General features: G+C 39.4%; 1 protein-coding gene across 1 annotated transcript in view; it reads left to right on the top strand.

Annotated features, from left to right (window-relative positions):
- The window catches only part of LOC124717020 (amyloid protein-binding protein 2), a 130,372-nt gene that overhangs the window by 27,865 nt on the left and 76,726 nt on the right, over window positions 1–25,781 (top strand). Inside the window, exon 6 of the mRNA XM_047243678.1 lies at window positions 19,005–19,173. Coding sequence (XP_047099634.1) covers window positions 19,005–19,173 — 169 coding nt within the window. The remainder of the gene's footprint in view (window positions 1–19,004; window positions 19,174–25,781) is intronic.

Below are 25,781 nucleotides of genomic sequence, written 5' to 3'. Positions count from 1 at the left end.
TTGCTAATGCTCATTAGGCATTTGACACTTGGTCCATAAAATTTTTGGTTGCTATAGATGTTTAAAAATGATTGAAATGTACCATGAGCACACTATAAAATAATAGTAAAGGCTTATTTATTCTATGAATTTACTAGGCAACCCCATGATGATGTCTATACTTCACAAAAAAATGTTGGAGTGAGATCCACAATTAATCTCTAAGGCTACATTCATAAAAAGACATTAAATGCCAAGTAAGCATAACAACTGAGATATCATGTAGATGTGTATTAGATTCAAATTGATAATTGCTACTGTCATGGACATAGAAAGTTGTAATCACATCACAGATATCGTACAATGTTATCCGATCTCTCCTCGCATGATGTTACACCAAAAACTGTGTTTTTGTAATAGTTGCAGTAAATTTGCTGCTGTACCATTGCGTGTTGATTGGATGACTTGGCAATCCGTTCTTAGCTCTGCAGACCACTTTCCCCACTGCTTGAGGAGAAATTTAATAATCATTTGTGTCTTGCTGTTGCTTTTTAAGTTTTTTTCACTGTCAATGACATTTATGCAGCCCTTTTGCATTGCTCTTCCTTTTCTGCCAATGTTGCATTACTTTCCGTCCTTTGGTGATACTCTCTGCCTCTCTCTGCTCCACTTTACAGTGTTTTTCTTCTTCTCCAGCAAGCTTCTTCCTGCAATTTTGCCAGTCTACTTTCCCAGGTATATGAAATTTAGCCACGATTTTGGAGTAAGAACAGACTTGTCACATGTCTAACAGAATGTAAGTTATTGAATGCTGCATCTCATATTTCAGAAACAAATGTAATTAGATGAGAATTGATTGTTCAGTTTATGACATTATTATGAAAAGGGTAGATTGCTACTCACCACATAGTGGAGATGTTGAGTCACAGACAGGCACAACAAAAAGATTACTAGACATGTAAGCTTTTAGCCAGAAGACCTCCTTCTGAAACAGATGACATAACCATACACATTCACGCAAATGCAGCTCTCACACACACGACTGCTGTCTCTGGCTGCCGGGGCGTTTAAGTGTATGTATGTGTTTATGTTGCCCATTTCAGAAGAAATGGAATACTCTGACATCAGTATTGCCTTCAATGGCTCAAGTCTACCACTCCCATGTCTTTACATCATCCAGTCACAGTTCTGGCAGATGCCACTAACTTCAGATGAGCTACGATGAGCTACCGTTTGATCAAAGACTGTTGATTTCACTGTTTAATCTCTCAACCGCCAATCAACCAACCACATGAAATGAAGGAATTGTGGTACCTTGGAAGCAAAAGGAAATATGGAACTTCCTGGCAGGTTAAAACTGTACCAGACTGGGACTTGAACCTGGGACCTTTGCAAAGATTTTAATCTTCCAGGAAGTTTCAATTCCGTACACACTCCATTTCAGAGAAACAACATATGACAGATGGAATAGGACTTAAAAAATAGACTAGCACAGACAAAGAGAGCATTCCTGGCCAGAATAAGTCTATGTTTAACATTGGCCGTGTTGTGAGGAAAAAAGTTTCTTTGAATGTTTGATTAGAGCACAGCATTGTATGAAAGTGAATCACGGATTTGGTGAAAGCTGGAAATGAAGAGATCGGCGCATTTGAAATGTGGTGCTTTGGAAGGATTTTGCTAATTAAGTTGATTGATAACATAGGGTTCTCCACAGAACTGTCGAAGGAAGGAACACATAGAAAACACTGACAAGAAGAAGGGCAGGATGGTAGGAAATGTGTTAAGACAGCAATAAATAACTTCCATGGCATTAGAGACAGCTGTACTGGGTGAAAACTATAGTGGAAGACAGAGATTGGAATACATCCAACAAATAATTGTGGGTATAGGGTGCAGGTGCTAGTTTGAGGTGAGGAAATTGTCGCAAGAAGAGAATTTGTGATGGGGTTGTGTACTGTGTGACAATTATTGAACTATATGAAATAAAATTGCCATAACTTCTGACTGGTTCGCTTTAAGACATTCAAACTGCATGGTTGGGCGCAGTGCACGATGGGAATTAGTAATCGCATGTGCATGCGCCATGTTGTTGTCAGCAGTTTGTACGTGAAAATGTCATGCTACAGCGTGCCTGAGCATATAGTGCTTATGAAGGCCAGCTATGTGAGCAATAATGGCCCAACTGCAGCTCAAAGGAAGTTTGTGACTGAGTTCAAGCTGAAGACAAATGGTTAAAGTGTGCTAACAATCAAGTATTTGATTCACAAGTTTGAGAGAATGGTTAGTGTTCTTGATGACTGTATTGGCAATGTTGGACATCCAAAAAGGGGTTAACATTGAGAAGACATGTGCTGTGTTTCAAACTAGCCCCAGGAAATCAATCAGATGAGCTGCGCAAGTGGGAATCAATGGGAGACACTGCGACAAATTGTTGTTGAAGACCTGCATCTCTTCCCATACAGAATTCAAACCCATCAGCCATTAAGCCCCAGTACCATGGAACAGCAGTTGTGTTTCGCCAACACTGTTGTCCACAGAATTGACGAACAGGACTTTGATATTAATATGGTTTGGTTTAGCGACGAAGCCCACTTTCATTTGGATGGGTTCATCAGCAAGCAAAATTAGCACATTTGAGGTACTGAGAGAAAACATTTTGCAATTGAGAAGTCTCTTCACCCTCAACAGATGACTGTGTGGTGTGCAGTGCCCAGTCATGGAATAATTGGTGTGATATTCCTTGATGGCACAGTGACTACTGTACGGTATGTGAAGGTCTTTTTTTAAATATTTTATTTATGAATTTGGCCAGCTATGGACCGCATACAACTTAAGACTTATGGTGTTTTTTTTTCTTTCGTTCTTCCCAGTACTTCTTCATTTTCTCGCCAATTGCTCATCTCTGCTCATCTGTCCACACTCTCTTGGGTCGAGGTTTTGGCTCATCTTCTTCATATTTTGCGTTTTCTATAAGGAGCCTAAAGTGATTCCTGTCACGTATCATTTCTTCTGTAACACCTATTTTGTTGGCATCTTTCTTTACTGCTTCTATCCGTCCTACAGTTTTTTTCAGCTTAGTAACGTAATTAAAAATTTTCTTTGTAATCCGTGTTCCTTCAATTCTTTTTAAATGTCCATAAAATTTTAGCCATCTCTTCCTCATTGTTTCTGTGATCTTTTCTGTATTTTTGTATAGATCTTCATTCCTCCTTTTAATCCACCTATTTTCCTTTTTTTTCTCAGGACATAGAATTTTTCTTAGCATTTTTCTCTCTCTTTTTTCTGGTTCTCTTAATTCTTCTTTCTTATTCAATGTTAGGCACTCTGATCCATACGTTGCTTGTGTCCTAATAACTGAATTATAATGTTTAATCTTCGCTTGTATGGATATTGATTTCTTATTGTAGCAGTTTGTGTTAATTTATATGAAAAATCTAACTTTTTTATTCTTTCTTTATTTGTTGTGTTATCCAGTCCATTGGCTTGGATCCACTCCCCCAGGTATCTGAATCTATCAACTCTTTTAATTTTTCCATACTTTGTTTTCATAAACTTTTCTGTATTATGTTTGGGTCCTATATACTCAGTTTTTTCATAGGATATGTGAAGGTTTTGGAAAATATTTCATCTCCATTACCCAAAGTGACACTGATTTCGACAAGATATGGTTAATACAAGACTGAGCTTGACCCCATCAGAGCAGGAGAGTGTTTGATGTCCTGGAGGAGCAGTTTAGAGACTGCATTCTGGTTCTTGGGTACCAAGAGGCCACTGGCATGGTTCTCTATTGGCCGCAATATTCTCCGGATCTGAGTCCTTGCTATTGATGGCAGGCATATCAGCTGCTCATGGTCTCGCGGTAGCGTTCTCGCTTCCCGAGCACGAGGTCCCGGGTTCGATTCCCAGCGAGGTCAGGGATTTTTCCTGCCTCGAGATGACTGGGTGTTGTTGTGTCGTCTTCATCATCATCATCATTCATCCCCATCACGGTCGGAGGAAGGCAATGGCAAACCACCTCCACTAGGACCTTGCCTAGTAAAGCGGTGCGGGTCTCCTGCATCGTTCCCCTACGCTCTGTAAAGAAGCACGGGATTTCATTTCCATCATATCAAACATGTCATAACCCAAATCCAATTATCTGTAGTGACGTGTTAATGTTGAATAAAGTGTGTCTATGCTGTGGTTCGTAACTAATTGACGTTTTTTTACTCACCCTGTGTAACCAGTATTGTACTGCCAGGAGGGAGGGGGGGGGAGGGTGTTCTTAAAGTGTAGGATTTCTAATACATTACTGTAGAAGTGGAAGACATTTAGAGGACAGTGACAGTTGATTAAGAGCTAAGTGTGAAGAATAATGAGTGCATAAATACAAAATAATTTCACTGTTAATGAACTTCCCATTTTAGTGCCACTTATACATAAACTACGTGGATAATATTTTGTCCTTAACCTGTAATTCTTTCCCTCTCTTTAACTCCTGACTCCCCTCCTCCCCATCTAATGATCTCCCTCCCCTTTCTCTTGACTTGGCTCCCATCTGCATCTCACGCTCTCCTTTCTCCCTTATCTCTTGACCTACTCTACTCACTGGCTTGCTAGACCTACTCTACTCACTGCCTCTCTAAGCCTACTCTACTCACTGCCTCTTTAGACCACATAACCTCCTTGTAACTCAGCTGCCTTACCCCCTTGTTAGTCGGCTACTTAACTCCCTCATTACTCATCCGCTTAATCCCCACATTACTTGGTGGCTAACTAACCCCCTCATTACTCGGCCATCTAACCTCCAAATTCCTCAGCTGCCTAACCCCTCATTCCTCGGCTGCCTAACCCTCTTGTTCTTTGGCTGCCTAACCCACTCGTCCCTTGGCCGCCTAACCCCATCATCCCTCATCTGCCTGATGCTCCTTGTCTGCCTGATGCCCCTCGTCTGCCTGACGTCCCTCGTCTCTTGGCCATCTGACACCTCTCGTGCCCTCAGCCCCGTGACCCTCCTCGGCCCCCTTGGCCTCGTGGCCCTCCAACCCCATGAGTGCCCAGGGACTGTGCCCCCCCCCCGCCCCCCCGCCTCCCCGCCTCTCACAGCCCCATGATTGTCCTTTGATCAGCCCACAACCTAACCAAATCCCCCTTCTCTCCGCTGCCTAACCAAACCCCCATGTTCCTCCGGCACCCAACGTCCCCCCCCCCCCCCCTCCCCTCTTTGAGTAGAGTGGTGCAGCAAGTATAGTAAATAATAAAATGGGCAGAGGGTGTGACTATTGGGGAAGACAGGAATATAGGTTAGAAACAACTAGCAGAGGGGCAGGTGTGCGTGATGGGTTTTAGTCTCACTCCCCCCTGTCCCCTCTACCCTATATTCACTGTAAATAATGATTACTGTGACCAGTAAATCAGTACAAAAGCATTTCCTTTCCCTTTGAAGTTTCAATTGAAAAACACACAACAAGAAGGATATACATGCACTGCACAGTAAATGGCATAATGGTCTAATAATATGCATAATGAATGTGAACAGCATGGGTATGCTGTAGTAGTCATGTACAACGACCAGCCACAGACTGGGTTGTAGTGTTCCCTTTGTTGAATTGTGCTGCAATCACGTAGTTGTACACGGTTTTAGTATTACACCACTTTTAACAATTTAGGACAGTTAGTACTCTGACTGCCAGTTCCGCCATTGGATGGTATTCAAAAAATTTGGTGGATTACCAGTCCTGTCATCTGATGGATTACGATTTCTCCCATTTTTAAGTACAAAATTACTTATGTCGATGGATTCTATCAGTATATTGTGTGTTGCAAGCGACATGTAGTTTCTAAAACAGCTGATAAATGATGGAAATATGATTTCCAAATAATCTGGTAGATTGTGTTTGTTGTGTGGAATCATTTGCAGGAGGGCAGCAGTTGTTCATTCAGTACATAAATCCATGTAAACTGGAGCAAGATTATGTTGACAAAGACGATGAGAATGATGATTCAGATGATTCATATGATGATCCTGACATTGTGAAAGAAGAATTATGTTCAACTCTAAGTGAGAATTTCTCATGTGGATTTCATAAAACATTTGTTAAATCAATTGTTTACATTCTTTTCAGACGTTTTTTTCTTTTTCTGATTTGTAAAACATTTTTTCCCTTTGTTATAGAATGTTATAGAAATGAAGTGATGCAACATGATCATGTTCAGATAGTTATGTTTTCACACAAAAATTATTCTTTTTGAAAGTAATGTGTAATAATTTATAATTATGGTGTTAGATTATTAGCTTTCAGTTATAGAAAGGTGAATATAGGTTATTATGACCAGGATGATGATATAGAATTATTGTGACTTAAGTAAACTTTCATATCTTTTGCGAAATCTTACAGTCATTAAAAATATGAGAGAAAAAATGAAACATTCAAAGAAACTGGAAACGTAATCCAGGAGTAGTAGTTTACAGGCTTTCAGGAAAAGTTAGTATTACAGTTAAATGTTGGCTAGTCATCCTAATAAAGATTGTTGAAAATCTATGAAAATGGCTTGCATTCTAAGAAGTGGAAAGCGTCACATGGCTGGCAGCCAAAAATCTTAATAAACTGGATAAGCAATTACCTAAGCTTGCACTGAACATCGATTCAGACATCCCCTGTCCGTGTATTATTCTGCCCCAGGCCCATAGTTCTTCCATTGAACATAATTCACTGACTGGCAAACCCCTAAGGCACCTTTTGGGCATGTGACAATGAAATTGAAATTACTGAAAAATATGCAGAGCTTAGCACCAGATCTCAAGGCAGTATAGTGTGTCTGAAAGTGGAACGAGTGGGCAGGCAAGTGCCCACTTTCTCTACACAGCTACACCACAAGGAACTTCTACCATCTGTTTCACAAGGCTGTATTGGTCCTTTAACAGTGTGTGCAGACACACTGATGGAATGTTCATGTTTCACTAAATGTGTTGACACTGTACAGGAAACAGAAACTAGTGACTAATATATGTAACAGAAGAACCGCATATGAGCAGAATCTATGTAAATCACTGCATGCTGTACTACAGTGTTAGATAGGAACATGATTATTCGTGTGACTGAATGGTAGTTGCAGTGTTCATCTGGGACAGGCCACTTCTCCTATCACGAGCCGTGCTTGCTCTTCAGTTTGACTTTAGCACTTATGAGGAGCAACAGGTGCACCCAAGTTTTAAGTTTATGTACTGCATATGCATCTGTTTGGAAGTAAGCAGCCTTTATTTTTTGTCAGTGTTGAGCATTTTATTTTGTTGCCTGTTTTTGTGTTTGCAGAGGCTAGCCATGCCATTGACTTTTATTCACATATAGTCATAAGTGACTCTGCCGCATGATTAGTGAAACTTATCTGTTTGCCACTTGGAAGAATATTGGGCCTAGGAAGCCGGCCATTTATGTGGTTATTTGAAGTGTTACTGTCATATATGTAGTTGATGTATCTTAAAGGCAAAGCTTCGAGATTTATTTTTCATATTTACTCTAGCTCTTTGATAGATTACAAATGTTACAGTAGTAATGACAAAAAGGAATCCTCCCAAGAAAAAAGTGTGAGGTGAGTCACTGAACATTTTCTTCCTCTTGAGCTTCCAAAATTTCTTGCTCACTCAACAAATGTGACATATTTGCAGCTGAATTACAGCAAACTGTGAAACCTAAACAGTAAGTGCATGAAATTACATCAGTGCAGTCATATTGGCTGAGCCATTTGTGGCAGTAGTTGAGCTGATATTTTCGCTAATGTTTTTTTCTTAATAACTCTACAAATTGACAGCAGAAGGCAGCATCAGTCAAGAGGAAAGTAGAGAGACATCTGTACATTGTTCTCATATGAAATGAATCCAGTTTTTGAGTGATAGGTGCCTTGCATGTCAAGAAAATCGCCTATACTTCGGTGGGATCTCTAAAATGTTAAGTAATACTCCCTACTGTGCTAGATCCTGAGGTAATAGCACAAACATTTAACTGTTTTTGTGTGTTTATTGCAATAGTTTCAGTGCTTACATAGCTGCTTGCATTTTTATTTTTATTTTTTATTTTTTTGTAAAGTTGTATATCTTGTTATTGTGTTTGATTATAGTTTCTCAATTGATCTCTTACAGTTTGGATTAGTACACTTTCTCGTTTTGTTCTAGTTCTGCGAAGTAGGAAATCAATAAGAACTTTCCTTGTTGTGTGTGGGCACAAGAGAAATTGGAACTGCCAAGAAGCAGTTACAAGCTGTGTTGATCATAGTCAGTAGTCTTCACACTGCTTCCATGCCTTCTTCTAATGTTGAAGCATGTGTAATGAAAGCTGTGGCATTTCCGATGGTCCTGGAATCCGCTGGAAATCCTTCCCATTTCTGTGTCTTCCTATGCTCATCCTTTCCATTTCTGTGTCTTCCTATGCTCATCCTTTTCATTTCTGTGTCTTCCTATGCTCATTATGAGTAGTTCATCTTCCCTGAGGGTGAATGATGAAAAATGATGAGCTGGGACATTTATGGGTGGAAAGTGGGTGTGAACTACAGAGGGCTGAGTGGAGACACCTGCGTGTGAAGTCAGGACAGCTGTTGGGAAGCTATGAAGCATTGATGACCCCAGTAAACTGTTATTAGAGTTCAGTTATTTATTCACAATGTTTACAAGTCATCGTTCTTCTGCAGCAACATCGAATGTTGCTAATTCATCTGCGTGTTGGATTATAGCTGACATCTGTTGAGGCAGCACAGCATTTGCATACCCAGAAGGTGTCAGCGACCCTGGCGGCACAGCGGCTGTCAGTGAGCAGGGCGACGGCTACCCAGTGCAAAGTGGTTCTCGCACTGGCTGTGTGTAGTATACTCAGTCCCACTCTGAATTCTATGATGACTCAGCCACAATGTACCTAGTGTCAGTAGTTGTGCGATTAGTTGATCTCCTCTGTACCCCTGGTAAGTTTCAGCACCCAAGGACATTGAGTGTTGAATGGGAACATGGACCCCAAGAGGCCCTGTTGCTGGCTTCTTCATTGAATTTTGGTGTGGGCAGTACCCTGCGTCAAGGTGGTGTTGGAAGATAGTCAGTTTCTCCATCAGTAGGTGGTAGGCATCAAACAGCATTTGATGAACGTCTTAACCTTGAGTACATCTTTATCTAGTTTGTAGACTGTGCTGGGGCATCTAGGACATGGATTTACTACAGTACCGTGATCATGGAATTGAGTGCTATTATTGTGAATGCTGTTGATCCAATGATCAACTCATGATAAGAGCTGAGTTTTTGAAGGGAGCTAGCATGAGGTTACGATGTTAAGCTAAGTTCATAATGACCGAATGTGTCGTCCTTATTCTGCTACATTCACTTAAAAGGCTGTTAGCTGCTGTGTCAGTCCCTCAGTTATGGAATAGGTACAGTGTCTTGCAACATGCCTTACGAACTAACTAATATGCTTGTCTTTCTTCTTTTGGTTTTGCACCCTGTTTTCTGCTGAATCCTTATTCCTTACTCAGCAGACAATGTTGTCGACCTGTCGCATCCCACATGCGACATAATGGCTTGCTTCCTGGTTCTGCCTCTGTCTCAGGCGTGACTTGAATTTGCCTTAGGTGGTGTGACTGAATTTTAATAAATTCTTTTCTAATTTCTACCCCACACTATTCTGTCCCATAGCAGACTACTGGCTGCAAAGTGAGATGCTGCCCACAGTTGGCAGCACATGTGAGCCAGCATGAGAATGCACAGCCTGTTGTGCCTGTAGACAATTCTTCTGCATAGTTTGGATGAGCACAGAGGTTGGATATGTTGGTAATTAGAATCTCAAATTTTGTAACTTCCTTAGGTGGTCTTCAGACTGGCAAAGGTCCCAGGTTCAAGTCGTAGTCCAGCACACAGTTTTGATCTGCCAGGAAGTTTCAAAGCAGCTCACTCTCTGCTCATAGTGAAAATTTATTCAAGAGCTCCAGTGTTAGATGGATAACGAATAATAACATTTTTCATGGAAATATGAGGCAGGTTGAAAATGGAGGCCAGTGTGCACTGAGTACAGTATTTACCCAAGTGTAAGATAACCCTGATTACAAGACGAGCCCCTTTTTTTCAAGAGGCTTCTTGAGAAAAATTTATTTTCAACACATTTTTGTTAATCAGAATTACAAATTGTTTTACTAGCATAAAGTATCTGCCTAAAAAGTTAACCTTATACCTATTGTAAATTTATGTCACTTATTGATAGCCTACATTTTGATAATACAAGGAGAAATACACAAAAAGAAATAGTTTGTATTAATTTGTGGACCATTTTTCTTTTCTACATTTTTCACTTACTAATCCTATCATCTGTGGTATCACTATTTTTAATCATAATAATAATAATAATAATTATCCTTGTAGCACATCTGTGAAATTTATATCTTTGTTGTCACAAATATTTGGCTGTTTCTTCAAAACATGTTGTGATTTCTGAGGTTGTGGTTATTGTGGCACCTGAGAAGACAGCTGTTTTTATCCAAATACATATTGGATTTCACTTCTGTACTGACGTGAGAATGTCTCTTGCTTCCAAACATATTATCTGCCTGCTGCTCGCTTATTGGGTGCTTAGAACTGGCAGCTGACACACCCCTTGTCATTCTCATCATATGCCACTGTGAGTATGGATAACATTGTAGCATGAAACATGTTAGTGCACCACTTAAACTGGCGGATTACTCCAGAAATGTTGTGGGGTTATTTAGAATGATTGTTGTATGTAGATAACTTGTAATGGCAGGATCTGTAACAGAATATAGGAAGCCCTGCCAAGGATCAATGCCTGATGCTGGGACTGGTAGTTGACCCTTAACATAGGAATATATTGTGCATAAATAGGTGCAAAGACCCATCACTGTTCAATTACACTATTCACAGTAAATCACTGAAAACTATAACAGTTGTAAACTATCTGGAAGAAGCTGTCCAAAGTGACATAAAGTGGGCTGATGATATATAGCTGGTTCTAAGAAAAGTACAGAGTATGTTGAGGTTCATTGGAGCCCTAAGAAAATGTTACTCATAAATGAAAGAAGTGGCTTTATGAAACACTCATTTGACCGATTCTAGACTATTGTCCAACTGGGACACTTACTATTAATGGAGATGATAGAGAACCAAAGAAGAGAGACATTTCATCAAGAAGAATCTGTCAGGAATAACAAGTGTGGGATGATGATACCTGCTTGAGATCTGCAAGTGGCAATCATGTTTATTTTCCTAAGATAGAGCTATCAGTCATACAAGATGCGTAGTCATCCAATATATACTTCAATACAAGTGTTATAGACCTCTGTAGTTTTACATGTACATTTATTTATTCTTCTTTCTTACTTTTGTGTATGTATCTTCAATTTCAGAGTTGCTTATGTATCTTCAATTTCAGAGTTGCAGACAAGACCCATATCACCATTTTTATGAGACTTTTCATAAAACATTAATCCTTTTTTTAGACTTTCATAAAACATTAATCCTTTTTTTCTCATGGTACTTTATTTCCTCAAACAAATGTGACAGGTCAGAAAACCTAAAGTCAATAAAGCTAGACGGGAACAGCTTGTCATTGTATCTCAGACAGACCATGAAAATTTGCACAAGACATTTTTATATTTATAATCAATTACATACCTTATTATTTATTTCACGCTGTTTGCTCCTGGTTAATGGAAGCCCAAAAATACTTTTCTGTAGAGCTATTTTCCTTAATAGTCATTTGTCGTTAGTATGTGTGGAATTATTTGCAATTATCATTTGTATAATTATATTGCACTTGCGAAAGACCTCGCAGGATCCACAGACAAACATTTCCATTTGCATTGTGGGATGGAATGACAAAGAAAAACTGAACAATTTTTAGCAGTCCTTAATGACAGGAAGAATGTTTGAATTTCTCAAAATACGTGCTCCAATTTTTGTGAGATTGAAGATTAATTAAATCATAGTTCTTCATTAGCAAACTTTTTCAGGCAGCAAAATTCATTGAAACGTTTCACATCATCTGCAGGTACCTCTTTCTTTGACCCGGGGGATTTTTGAAGAGACATCCACATAAAACACACAAACTCCTTGCATGTGAGCAGACCACTTTTGAAAATACTCTACACATCTTTCATAGAGTCCAACTTCTGCTGCAATGAATTTTTCACATTCAGCATCTAGTCGATTTTTAGGCTTTTCTTCTAATAGATCTTTGACTTTTATGCATGTAAATTGAGTGGCCCCACAATCAGTGAGCATGTTATTAAATTGACAGTAGTATTCCAAGGACTTGAGCAAGTCAATTAGTTTCTTTCTTGAGCTCTGCTGTGGGTGAACGAAATATGCCAGCAAATGTTTGTTGTTGGTTTAGATAGAGCTCACTAATTCACTTTCAAAGAACTTTGTAATGATTTTAGGTTGGTTACACTGCGAGAGAACGTATAATTTCAGAGCAAATAACATATGTACAAATCTGTTTATCCTTGGAAGTAATGATAACAACATTTGTTTTGCTATGGAGTAATCTTTTTTTGTATTCAGTGTCAACAAATTCCAAAAATTCTTACATTCAGCCAAAATGGCGGACGCCATCCACCACCACATCAACGAGCGCCGCATACGCCGATACACCATAGCATCATAAACAAAATGATTTTTAAAGCAGAACAAAGTTCAATAATTCAGTCTGTTTAGTTCTGGAAATAATGGAATAATTATACTTTCGATACCTGTATTGAATGTGTCCAAAGCTTGATGAATACAATTATTTAGGATGTATCTTGGACACCTGATCCCAAACAAAAGTCCTCTCCCTAACAGTTTTTTAAGCTTCAAAAAAAAAATTTTCTTTTTTCCTTTCTGAATTCCAACCCAACCCTGCAAACATTGTGCTATAATCATCTCCTGTGAATGCTATACAGGATGATTAAACTTCCCCTACCAATGATATTTAATTCAACCCACAATGCTATATCTAGCCTTCAAAACCACATCTGAAATTTTCATATTCTGTCGCTCGCTGTGTGAAAACTATTAGTCCTACAAAAAAATTGAAAAGTACCTTTTTGTAGGAAATTTAAAATAGTTTAATTTTGTACTGGGATGTGTTTTTGCTGGAGGCCATGGTGTCCTAGTTATTCAAGAAAAATGTACAAAAGTGACATTCAAATACATCTCCAGCCTCACACTCATCCCTCACCAGTCAGAATTTTTAGTATGTTGTTCGTTGCAGTCCCTCCTACCACGGTACAATAGTTTTCAACTACATGAACTGTTCCCGATTTTCAACACCTTTTTTGGTCTCTGTTGATTGACTGTTATGCAACCAACATAGTCAGTTGTTTTGTTAGCATTATTAAAAGTCCCTGGGAGGGGAATGAAAGGGAAATGACTTTTGTAAACATTTAGCTAAAACTAATTACATTGACAATTCGATCCAACTTTAACCTTACAAGCACAGTAGTTTCGTAGTCAGAAGGACTGGAGAATACAAGTTTTATATTTTAATTTTTGGAGTTAAAATTCGAAAAATTGTCAGGTAAAATATACACAAATGTCAATTTTACAATTTGTAAGTGCTCGACTAAGCCAGTGGTGTAATGTGGACAGTCAGTGAATACCAAAGAAGGTCAGATGTGGGAAATAACTTGTGCAGTTGCAAATTTATGTGCTGCGGTAAGAGGGAGTGCCATGAATAACGTACTAGAAATCGTGACCGGTGGAGACCGAGTGTGGGTGTGGGGGTGCATTTCATGAATAAATCGAAAAGTGCGCCCTCTAGTGAAAATATATCTCAGTATAAAATTTAATTACGTTTAATTTCCTACAAAGAGATCCTGTTGGTTTTTTTTCTGCAGGACTACTAGTTTGTGCATAGTGAGTGGAAGAATATGAAAATCTCGTGTATGGTTTTTTAAGGCTAGGTGTAACATTGTGGGTTGCATGAAACAGTATTGCTCGGGGCAACTGTACATCTATCAAGGAATCTCTTACTCTGATGAGCACTTTTTAAAAACAAAGTGATAGTGTCTGCAGCCTCATTAGATTGTTGATCTAATTCATGCTTTTACAGGCTCTAGGTGTATTTGTAAATTTTGCCCTGTGTTACTTCCTGCAGACATATGTACCGGATTTATGAGCCACACACTCGCATTCAAATTCAGTCCTGCTACTTCTAAAACAATGATATTTTTTGTGCTGTTGTATAGGCTACCTGCATTTCCTTTTAGGCACATTTATTATTAATTTAATAGCTTATGAAACACCAGTTTGCTCTTCAATCAATCAAATAGTAACTGGAAACATCTGTGCCAAACGTCATGAATCCTTATCTCAGTGGGTGCAGGGAGAGTGGAGAAAACAGTGTGGATCATTGCTGGGAGAGGAATTGTGCGGGGTAAAGAATTTCTACCATCTTGCTCAGTACTGATAACTATCTTCTTCTGTGCCACAAATTACACACTATAGTAAGAACATTTTGTGAAAGCACAGTGTAGAAACCTTTATGTTCACATTTGATACTTATTTGTAGTAATGAATGTGAAGTTAAATTAAGATTGTTTTAGCACTGTTAGAGTACTTACGTTGGCAGTGTCTGGCTACAGCATGAAGTTTGCAGACATGTAATAATGACCATAACACTGCAAGCAGTTCCATAACGTTGTGTGCAGGCTTAAACAATTGCTTATTGTATTGTTCAGTTTTGCCAGTGTTGGATGCTGTGCTGAAAACTTGCTGCATAATTTATCTCTGAACTAATACGTACCAAAGTTCTGGACATTCTAACAAATTTTAGAATTCCACCCAGACACAAATTTTTGGGGCTGAAAAGAGGGCGTGTCCGGAAAATTCCAGACTTATGGTGTTGTTGTTGTGGTCTTCAGTCCTGAGACTGGTTTGATGCAGCTCTCCATGCTACTCTATTCTGTGCAAGCTTTTTCATCTCCCAGTACCTACTGCAACCTACATCCTTCTGAATCTGCTTAGCGTATTCATCTCTTGGTCTTCCTCTACGATTTTTACCCTCCACGCTGCCCTCCAATACTAAATTGGTGATCCCTTGATGCCTCAGAACATGTCCTACCAACCGATCCCTTCTTCTGGTCAAGTTGTGCCACAAACTTCTCTTCTCCCCAATCCTATTCAATACTTCCTCATTAGTTATGTGATCTACCCATCTAATCTTCAGCATTCTTCTGTAGCACCACATTTCGAAAGCTTCTATTCTCTTCTTGTCCAAACTATTTATCGTCCATGTTTCACTTCCATACATGGCTACACTCCATACGAATACTTTCAGAAATGACTTTCTGACACTTAAATCAATACTGGATGTTAACAAATTTCTCTTCTTCAGAAACGCTTTCCTTGCCATTGCCAGCCTACATTTTATATCCTCTCTACTTCGACCATCATCAGTTATTTTGCTCCCCAAATAGCAAAACTCCTTTACTACTTTAAGTGCCTCATTTCCTAATCTAATTCTCTCAGCATCACCCGACTTAATTAGACTACATTCCATTATCCTTGTTTTGCTTTTGTTGATGTTCATCTTATATCCTCCTTTCAAGACACTGTCCATTCCATTCAACTGCTCTTGCAAGTCCTTCGCTGTCTCTGACAGAATTACAATGTCATCGGCGAACCTCAAAGTTTTTATTTCTTCTCCATGAATTTTAATACCTACTCCGAATTTTTCTTTTGTTTCCTTTACTGCTTGCTCAATATACAGATTGAACAACATCGGGGAGAGGCTACAACCCTGTCTTACTCCCTTCCCAACCACTGCTTCCCTTTCATGTCCCTCGACTCTTATAACTGCCATCTGGTTTCTGTACAAATTGTAAATAGCCTTTCGCTCCCTGTATTTTACCCCTGCCACCTTTAGAATTTGAAAGAGAGTATTCCAGTCAACATTGTCAAAAGCTTTCTCTAAGTCTACAAATGCTAGAAACGTAGGTTTGCCTTTCCTTAATCTTTCTTCTAAGATAAGTCGTAAGGTCAGTATTGCCTCACGTGTTCCAATATTTCTACGGAATCCAAACTGATCTTCCCCAAGGTCGGCTTCTACTAGTTTTTCCATTCGTCTGTAAAGAATTCGTGTTAGTATTTTGCAGCTGTGACTTATTAAGGTGATAGTTCGGTAATTTTCACATCTGTCAACACCTGCTTTCTTTGGGATTGGAATTATTATATTCTTCTTGAAGTCTGAGGGTATTTCGCCTGTTTCATACATCTTGCTCACCAGATGGTAGAGTTTTGTCAGGACTGGCTCTCCCATGGCCGTCAGTAGTTCCAATGGAATATTGTCTACTCCGGGGGCCTTGTTTCGACTCAGGTCTTTCAGTGCTCTGTCGAACTCTTCACGCAGTATCATATCTCCCATTTCATCTTCATCTACATCCTCTTCCATTTCCATAATATTGTCCTCAAGTACATCGCCCTTGTATAGACCCTCTATATACTCCTTCCACCTTTCTGCTTTCCCTTCTTTGCTTAGAACTGGGTTTCCATCTGAGCTCTTGATATTCATACAAGTCGTTCTCTTATCTCCAAAGGTCTCTTTAATTTTCCTGTAGGCGGTATCTATCTTACCCCTAGTGAGATAGGCCTCTACACCTTTACATTTGTCCTCTAGCCATCCCTGCTTAGCCATTTTGCACTTCCTGTCGATCTCATTTTTGATACGTTTGTATTCCTTTTTGCCTGTTTCACTTACTGCATTTTTATATTTTCTCCTTTCATCAATTAAACTCAATATTTCTTCTGTTACCCAAGGATTTCTACTAGCCCTCGTCTTTTTACCTACTTGATCCTCTGCTGCCTTCACTACTTCATCCCTCAAAGCTACCCATTCTTCTTCTACTGTATTTATTTCCCCCATTCCTGTCAATTGCTCCCTTATGCTCTCCCTGAATCTCTGTACAACCTCTGGTTCTTTTAGTTTATCCAGGTCCCATCTCCTTAAATTCCCACCTTTTTGCAGTTTCTTCAGTTTTAATCTACAGGTCATAACCAATAGATTGTGGTCAGAGTCCACATCTGCCCCTGGAAATGTCTTACAATTTAAAACCTGGTTCCTAAATCTCTGTCTTACCATTATATAATCTATCTGATACCTTTTAGTATCTCCAGGGTTCTTCCATGTATACAACCTTCTTTCATGATTCTTAAACCAAGTGTTAGTTATGATTAGGTTGTGCTCTGTGCAAAATTCGACCAGGCGGCTTCCTCTTTCATTTCTGTCCCCCAATCCATATTCACCTACTATGTTTCCTTCTCTCCCTTTTCCTACACTCGAATTCCAGTCACCCATGACTATTAAATTTTCGTCTCCCTTCACAATATGAATAATTTCTTTTATTTCATCATACATTTCTTCAATTTCTTCGTCATCTGCAGAGCTAGTTGGCATATAAACTTGTACTACTGTAGTAGGCGTGGGCTTCGTATCTATCTTGGCCACAATAATGCGTTCACTATGCTGTTTGTAGTAGCTTACCCGCATTCCTATTTTCCTATTCATTATTAAACCTACTCCTGCATTACCCCTATTTGATTTTGTGTTTATAACCCTGTAGTCACCTGACCAGAAGTCTTGTTCCTCCTGCCACCGAACTTCACTAATTCCCACTATATCTAACTTCAACCTATCCATTTCCCTTTTTAAATTTTCTAGCCTACCTGCCCGATTAAGGGATCTGACATTCTACGCTCCGATCCGTAGAATGCCAGTTTTCTTTCTCCTGATAACGACACCCTCTTGAGTAGTCCCCACCCGGAGATCCGAATGGGGGACTATTTTACCTCCGGAATATTTTACCCAAGAGGACGCCATCATCATGTAATCATACAGTAAAGCTGCATGCCCTATTAAAACTATTAAAACTATTAAAACTATGTCTTTCCAGTATTTTATTAGTATTTTCAGTGTTGTTACATGTAGAAGGTGCAGCTATTTTTTTCCATGAGAAATAAAACTCACAATAACAGTTTTACAGTTTGACCTGGTTTCCTTTCTACTGAAATGGTGCTAGAGATTATAATCAGAGACTGTTTTATCTTCTGGTCAGTCCTGTACTAACTGGATCATTTTAATAACAGGCAAGTCACTTCAGTACATTTATGTGGGATTAATTTTAATTGGTTCAAGAATTATAAAAGAAGGTTGTATACATGGAAGAAGCCTGGAGATACTGGCAGGTTTCAGATTGATTATATAATGGTAAGACAGAGATTTAGGAACCATATTTTAAATTGTAAGACATTTCCAGGGGCAGATGTGGACTCTGACCACAACCTATTGGTTATGAACTGTAGATTAAAACTGAAGAAACTGCAAAAAGTTGGGAATTTAAGGAGATGGGACCTGGATAAACTGACTAAACCGGAGGTTGTACAGAGTTTCAGGGAGAGCATAAGGGAACAATTGATAGGCATGGGGAAAGGAATACAGTAGAAGAAGAATGGGTAGCTTTGAGAGATGAAGTAGTGAAGGCAGCAGACGATCAAGTGGGCAAAAAGACGAGGATTAGTAGAAACCCTTGGGTAACAGAAGAAATATTGAATTTAATTGATAAAAGGAGGAAATATAAAAATGCAGTAAATGAAGCAGGCAAAAAGGAATACAAACGTCTCAAAAATGAGATCAACAGGAAGTGCAAAATGGCTAAGCAGGGATGGCTAAAGGACAAATGTAAGGATGTAGAGGCTTATCTCACTAGGGGTAAGATAGATACTGCCTACAGGAAAATTAATGAGGCCTTTGGAGAAAAGAGAACCACTTGTATGAAAATCAAGAGCTCAGATGGAAGCCCAGTTCTAAGCAAAGAAGGGAAAGCAGAAAGGTGGAAGGAGTATATGGAGGGTCTATACAAGTGCGAGGATAGAGTAACATGGAGAGCTGCATCAAACCAGTCTCAGGACTGAAGACCACGACAACAACAACAATTAAAATTGTTTGTTATTATTAAGTTAGTATATTGTTGCAAATAATGAAGTTGTGTATGTATAATCCGCTGAGTAATATTCCGTTGTCTTTCAGATTACTTCATACGCAAGCGGCTTTTTACAATTTTGATGGCGCAGAGCAGACGTTTCAACTTGCTTACAGTTTAGTCCAAGAACTAAGAAAGACAGATAACACCACAAATCTTGCAGGATTATTTACGGAGTTTTCTGTCTTGTATTTCTCAAGAAGTGAATATGCCGAGGTAATGATGGAAGAACTAAGTAAATGTAGTATTTTAAATTTGCAAGTTGTCATTTCATTTTTTTACCTTTATGCATTTATTCAAATCAAGATTTTCTTAATATTTCCTTATTAATTACATCTTTAAATTCTAGACCACTTAAAAATTAAACCTTTAAAAATTTGCGTTAACATATGTGGTTACAAGTGTAATACATTATAAAAATTGTAATAAAAGAGGATATGAAACCAAATTTATACATGACATATCGTTATGGCTGAGAAATAAACGTGCATTACAAGAGATGCTGGAAGTGAACCCCCCACCCTCAATGGTGTAAAGTTCAACACAGCACTGTGTGTTCATGAACTTTGCTGCTAGAGTATTGGGTAATGCCAACAATCACGTCTTTAGCTCATCCACACTTTCTTCCATTAATTGCAGGTGCTGTTCTGTTCATATTTAACAATGTTCCCTTTGTTTTCAGCTTTGTCACCAAGTCTTGAATGCAGCATTTGTGTGTTTTACATTGAGCACTACAATGTTCTAAAAACAATCACGGACACATCTTAAAAGAATAATTTATCCAATACTGTTTCATGGGAAACATGGGCTGTCCCACCCAATATCGATACATCATCAGAATCAGACAGCAGTGGAAGAAGCAAGTTGCATGGTAGGCGACTGCCTCTTGTCATGCTCTGAAATGAAGAATGTCTTATTCACTATCCTTCCCAACATAATGGTACTCCGCATCCCACTGAACCTACCCAGTATCCTTGTCCATCCCTACTCCACCCCTGTTCCGAATTCTCATGGCTCATATCCCTGTAATAAAAATAGACACAAGACCTGTCCCATACATCCTCCCATCACCAACTTCTCCAGTCCAGTCACAAGCATCACCTATCCTGTCAAAAGGCAAGGCTACCTGTGAAAGCAGTCATGTGATCTACAAGCTACCACTGTGTTGCTTTCCATGTGGGCATGACAATCAACAAGCTGTCTGTACGCAAGAATGACCACTGACATATTGTGGCCAAGAAACAGCTGGACCTCTCGGTTGCTGATTGTGCAATCCAACACAAGGTTCTTCATTTCAGTAACTTCTTCACAGCCTTTGCCATTTTGATCCTTCCTACCAATGCCAGCTTTTCTGAATCGTGCAGGTGGGACCTGTCCCTGCAATATATCCTATGTTTCTGTAACACTCTGACCTCAACCTTTGTTATCATTGTCCTTCATCCACCTACCCCTTTCTCAGTTCCCACTCCAGGACTACACAGCCTTCTATTCTACAAGTCCACCAGTGCACCCACAATCATTTAACTTGTCTCCTTTTCCACTGCCTGCACCATTCCCTGCTCTACACCTAAACTCACGACTGCACGCTGCTGTCATACCCTCTCCCCACTTTGTCCCAGTTGGTCTCTGCAGGTGGCACTTTACTGTCGCGCACTCTTACCCTGCTATACCCCCATCCCCAACCTATCCACTTCCTTACCACCACCACCACCACCACCACCACCACCACCACCACCCAGATTGCTTCTTCCATCATGTGCAGTTGCTCGCAGTCTCGGCAGCCAGAGACAATGGTCATGTTTGTCTGAGAATTGTGTGTGTGTGTGTGTGTGTGTGTGTGTGTGTGTGTGTGTGTGTGTGTGTGTGGAGGGGTGGGGGGGTCTACTTCAGAAGAAGGCCTCTTAGCCAAAAGCTTACTTGTCTAGCAGTCTTTTTGTTGGGTCTGTCTACAGCTGAACCTCTCCAATACATGGTAAGTAGCAATCTATCCTTTTCATAATATTGTTGATATTCTATCCTGAATTTTCTGATATTAAGATTTTTTAACACCTTTCCCAGGGACTCGTAGGAGACAACTCAACTTGATCTACTGGAATGAGGATCTCTAGCAAGACAATTCCCAGAATATCCTCATTTCATGTTTTTGCTCTCAGAGAAATTTCAGTTTTCACTGCTTGGCAGTATACTAGCTGCTACCAGTTTCAACTGTAAACTGCCTAAAAATTAATCATATGATTTTGCAACACCTTGAACATCTCTATTTTTGTATACTTGGTGCTTGTAACATTTTATCTTTGATTGTAAATTTTATCTGTGGTATATGTAAATCGAACTCCCCAGTATAGTTTAGTCACACAGTTTTGGCAAGTTAAGCAACAAATAGATGCACTTTAACAATCAACTGTCGTAGACAGTGGCTGGTAATGGATGCCCAAATGCTTGTTCTTCATACATATCAGTTTGTCAGTTTTTTAATGTGTCTGGTATGTCACGAAGTTGAACATACCTTCAGAGTATTCCTCATTACTGCTAGAAAGTAGTGCCTTTGTTGACGTGTGTTAGTCTGTGGCCACTTTTTGAGTTTACTCAGCTTTTTAAGGTGGGCAGGTCTTTTCTATTAATGTGTTAACAACTTCTTTTCTCTGTGTTTTGATTGGGGGGAGACGGGATGTGATTGCTTTGGTCATTAGTATAATCAGACCTGTTAGTGAATCCTAAATAAAACTCTTGTGATGCGTGATTGCAAAAGTTCACTCTACATATTTAATGATAATTTTGAACCAATTACGTGTGTGAATGACACAGAACAGTTATGAAAAATGCTGGGAATGTCATTTGCCTGGTTTCTTTGTTCTTCATTACTTATTGGCCTGAAAATTTTTATTTCTGACATAAGATTTACTGCATTGTATATCCATGACAAGTTAAAATTCTTAGTCCAGCTGGCAGTAGGTCCTGGGCATCATCCTTTCACGTCATCATGTTGAGGTACTCAGGTGCACTGTCCATGCCAAGATAAGCACTTCAGACTGCAAGATGGTCTGTGTAACTTTGGTAATCATTTATTCTCCCTTTTGTGTGAAACAATAAGACAACATTTTACTGTATTATACTGTACAGTTACCTGTTGAATTGGGGGGGGGGGGGGGGGGGGTGGTCTATCAAAATCAAATGTGCATCGTCAGTACAGTTTGGTACAGCATTTGTATATGCTTTTCACTGTGACGCTGTAACTCTGTCATTGAAAGCTTAGACAATTTATGAATGGTCGCCTTAGGGCAAGAAAGGTCGTCAGTATGAAAAGTTTCACATTGAATTGGGGCTCAACATTAGACATTGTTCGAAGATTCAGCAACTATAGTGACACTCACAACATTGAAGATCTACCTCACAGTGGACTCCTACAATCAACAACACTAGCCCCCGGAGAATGCACAGTGCTCTTTTGGAAGCAGCTGGGTAGGCCATACTAGCAGGGAAACTGCTAAACAGTCTTAATTTTTCACATGATTAATTTCACTTCTAGGCGTTCATTATGAACAACATAACAACCTCTTTCTCCCTACCAACACTGTACCGTGTGAAGAAGGTGGGCAAGGAAACACTTGGAATGGAACCTGTATCAGTGGCAACAGGTTCTCTTCACAGATGAGTGAATATGTGGCTGATAGTTGCTGTAGAGAAGTGTAAAGTCAATTAGATCCAATGCACAATTCAGGAATGTAGCCTCACTGGTTCAGCAGGGTGATGAGTTAAAAGTCATGCTTTTGGATTTGAACCTCTGCAGATGTTTGCAGATGTTGGACACCTCATTGTTATCTAGGTTAATTTGAGGGTTGTGCACTAATTGGGAAACAATTCCTGCAACTTACTTTCTGTCATGTTTTGGGATGGTAACATCTGCAGATGTTGGACACCTCATCATTATTGAGGGTAATTTGAGGGTGTGCTGTAATTGGGAAACAGATCCTGCAACTTATTTTCTATCTCTGCAGCCAATATTTCGACAGTCTATTTGCCACTCAGAGTAGTGAGTATACTGCACTCACTTGTGAACTCCTTGTTCCAGGAGGAAGAAATCAACCAAATGAAATGGCCTGCAGTACCTGTCGACATGAGTCCTATCGAGTGTGCATAGGACTAGTTGAAACTTGCAGTGTATTGCTACAGGAATCCTTCTGAAACACTGGGTCACCTCAGGGGGAGGGGGGTGGGAGGGGTGCCTGCTGGTGAAGAGTGGAACAAGCTCGAGTAGCAATGTCTTGACAATCTTCTGAAGATGATGCTGAAGAGGATCCAAGCATGTTACAAAGCATTGGGCCACACACACAGTACTGTATGTCATCCAGGAGCATACATTGATTTTATAGATGTGCAAAAAGGTGCACTTTTGAAGGAATAGCCCTTATTTTGGTTATGTTTCATTTTTATTTTGCAATAAAGTTACTTTTTTAATATGATGGTGCTTATTGTTTCATTCCCTGCTTCTCACATATTTTCAGATATGTGGGTGGAGCAGAAAACTTTTTTTAGCTGTTTATCCCAGCAATAAAGTTTTATATGAAACTCGAGTGCACTCCACAAAAAATGTCACCCATGCCTAAATGAAGTGCTTCTTTGTATTGTCTTTTTGTCCCCTTCAGTAGCACGGTTACTTGGTAATATGCTGCCGCATTCTCTTTAAATCAGCAGCAAGTGAGGTGATACAGTGGTTAGCTTGCTGGCTCAAACACTTGGGAGGACTGGGATTAAAACATACAGTGCTCTCTTTTCCATGGATTGCATGAATCATTTCAGGCAAATGGTGTGATCATGTTTTTGAAAAGGCAGTCTATGACACATCCTTCCTTTTTCAATTCAAGTTTGTGTTCCTTGTCTGGAAGACTTTTTTATTGTTGATGATGTGTTAAATCCTGAGAACTTTCTCCTTGTGGATCAGCATGCTTTGACTATGTAAACCAGGATATTACAGGACCATTTTTGTGAGATTGTAGACTGTCTCTTCCAAAAGTTGTCTCCAGTGGCTGCTTCTGTCTGTTGACGCATTCCACGTGCCTCATGGCTCCGATGGGATTTACAGAATTTGATTGATGAATGAATGACTCTCAGTGGTTAAAACTTTTATATGCTCTGCCACTTGAGAGAAGTTACTCTTCTGTATGGGTAGTCGGTAAAAATGTCAGGAGACTCCATATTACAGGTTGGTTGCCTTTGAATGTATCACAGATAATGCTAGTAGCTGTGGGTCACATGTGACCCAAAAATGTTTGATGTGGACAGCGGTACATGTGATCAGTCTTCACTTAACCCACAGAGCATCACTTGTTAACTGTTTCTTTATCCAGCCTACATCTACTTCTGTACTCCACAAGCCGCTTTATGGTCTGTGGCAGAGGATGCTTTTCATAGCACTGTTTCATTCATGGTTGACGCGTGAGGAGGTTTGTCACTAAAACTCCATATGGCATCTAATTTCTGTGATTTTTCCTGATTGGCTCTTGATGGAACATATGCTCTCAAATTTTCAGCAATAAAGCTCTCCATGATGCCCAATGCTTCTCTTGTAGAATCCACCACAGTAGTTTATTGAGCATATGCTTAAAGCTCTCATGCGAGTAAACAACCCTGTATTGAAACACACTGCTCTTTATTGGGTATTCTCTATTTCTTCTATTAAAACTACATAGTAAGAATCCCAGGCAGATGAACAATATTCAAGCATCAGTTGAATGAGATGTTTTGTAAGCTACTTCTTTGATGAATGAATTACATTTTACTCAGTGAAACTCAGTCTGGTGTCTGCTTTTCCTACTTTTTGTTTTATGTGGTCATTCCAGTTTAGCTTTATGGATGGTTACACCTAGATATTTTAAAATTATTACTGTTTTATGGATGATTACTCCTAAATATTTTACAGTAGTTACTATTTTCAGCGATTTCACATATGTAGTGTAAACAAACAATAATGTATATCTTCACCATGTATTCATAATATATTTATTCACCTTTAAGATGAACTACCGGTTTCTGTCCGAATTGTTGATCCTCTCCAGGTCTTCCTGCTTTTTGGTGCAGTCTTCTGACTTTGCAACCTTTCTTTAAAAATGGTGTTTTCCGCGAGTAACTTCACAGGGCTCCAGCATTATCCAACAAATCACAAATATAAATTGTAAATAGTAACAGCCCAGTGATGCTTGCTTGGGGTAATGCTGCAATTATCTTTATGTTTATCAGTTTTATTCCATTAAAAATCATCTGTTGAGTTCTGTATGCAAGGAAGTCATGTATCCAGTCACAAATCTGATCTGATACTCGGTAAGCTCGTATTTGGTTCACGAGATGTCATAATGCTGAGCATAAAATGTGTTACATAATTCTATTACAGATGACATCGGTGATATAGGCCTTTAATTTAATATGTCTCCCTCATGATCCCTCTTGAAAATGGGAATGACCTGCACTTTTTTCTAATTGTTAGGTACCCTTCTTAAATCATCTGAAAATGTTAGCCTGTCTTCACTCTTCTTTAAAGTTTATAAATGCATGTAGCTAAAGTTCTGTATTGTCCTCATAAGCAACCTAATATTAATGGCTATCTGCTTTCAACGTGAGCCAAAGCCTTAATTCCCTGACGTAAGGAGTGACAGAACATTGAAGTAAAAGTAAGTCTGCAAGCTTTCGTGGTCTTCATCACAGAAGGTAAAATCTTCTAGGTTGTTAGGACACGTTATATCTCTTTTATACAATTGACATTCCAACCCTTCTGCTGGGATCTTCTTCAGGTCTTGTGGTGTCCACAGTATGATGCACATTAACTGGAAATT

Source organism: Schistocerca piceifrons, chromosome 1 (assembly GCF_021461385.2).
Source record: "Schistocerca piceifrons isolate TAMUIC-IGC-003096 chromosome 1, iqSchPice1.1, whole genome shotgun sequence".
Taxonomy (NCBI): domain Eukaryota; kingdom Metazoa; phylum Arthropoda; class Insecta; order Orthoptera; family Acrididae; genus Schistocerca; species Schistocerca piceifrons.
This window is presented reverse-complemented; position numbering and strand designations above follow the sequence as displayed.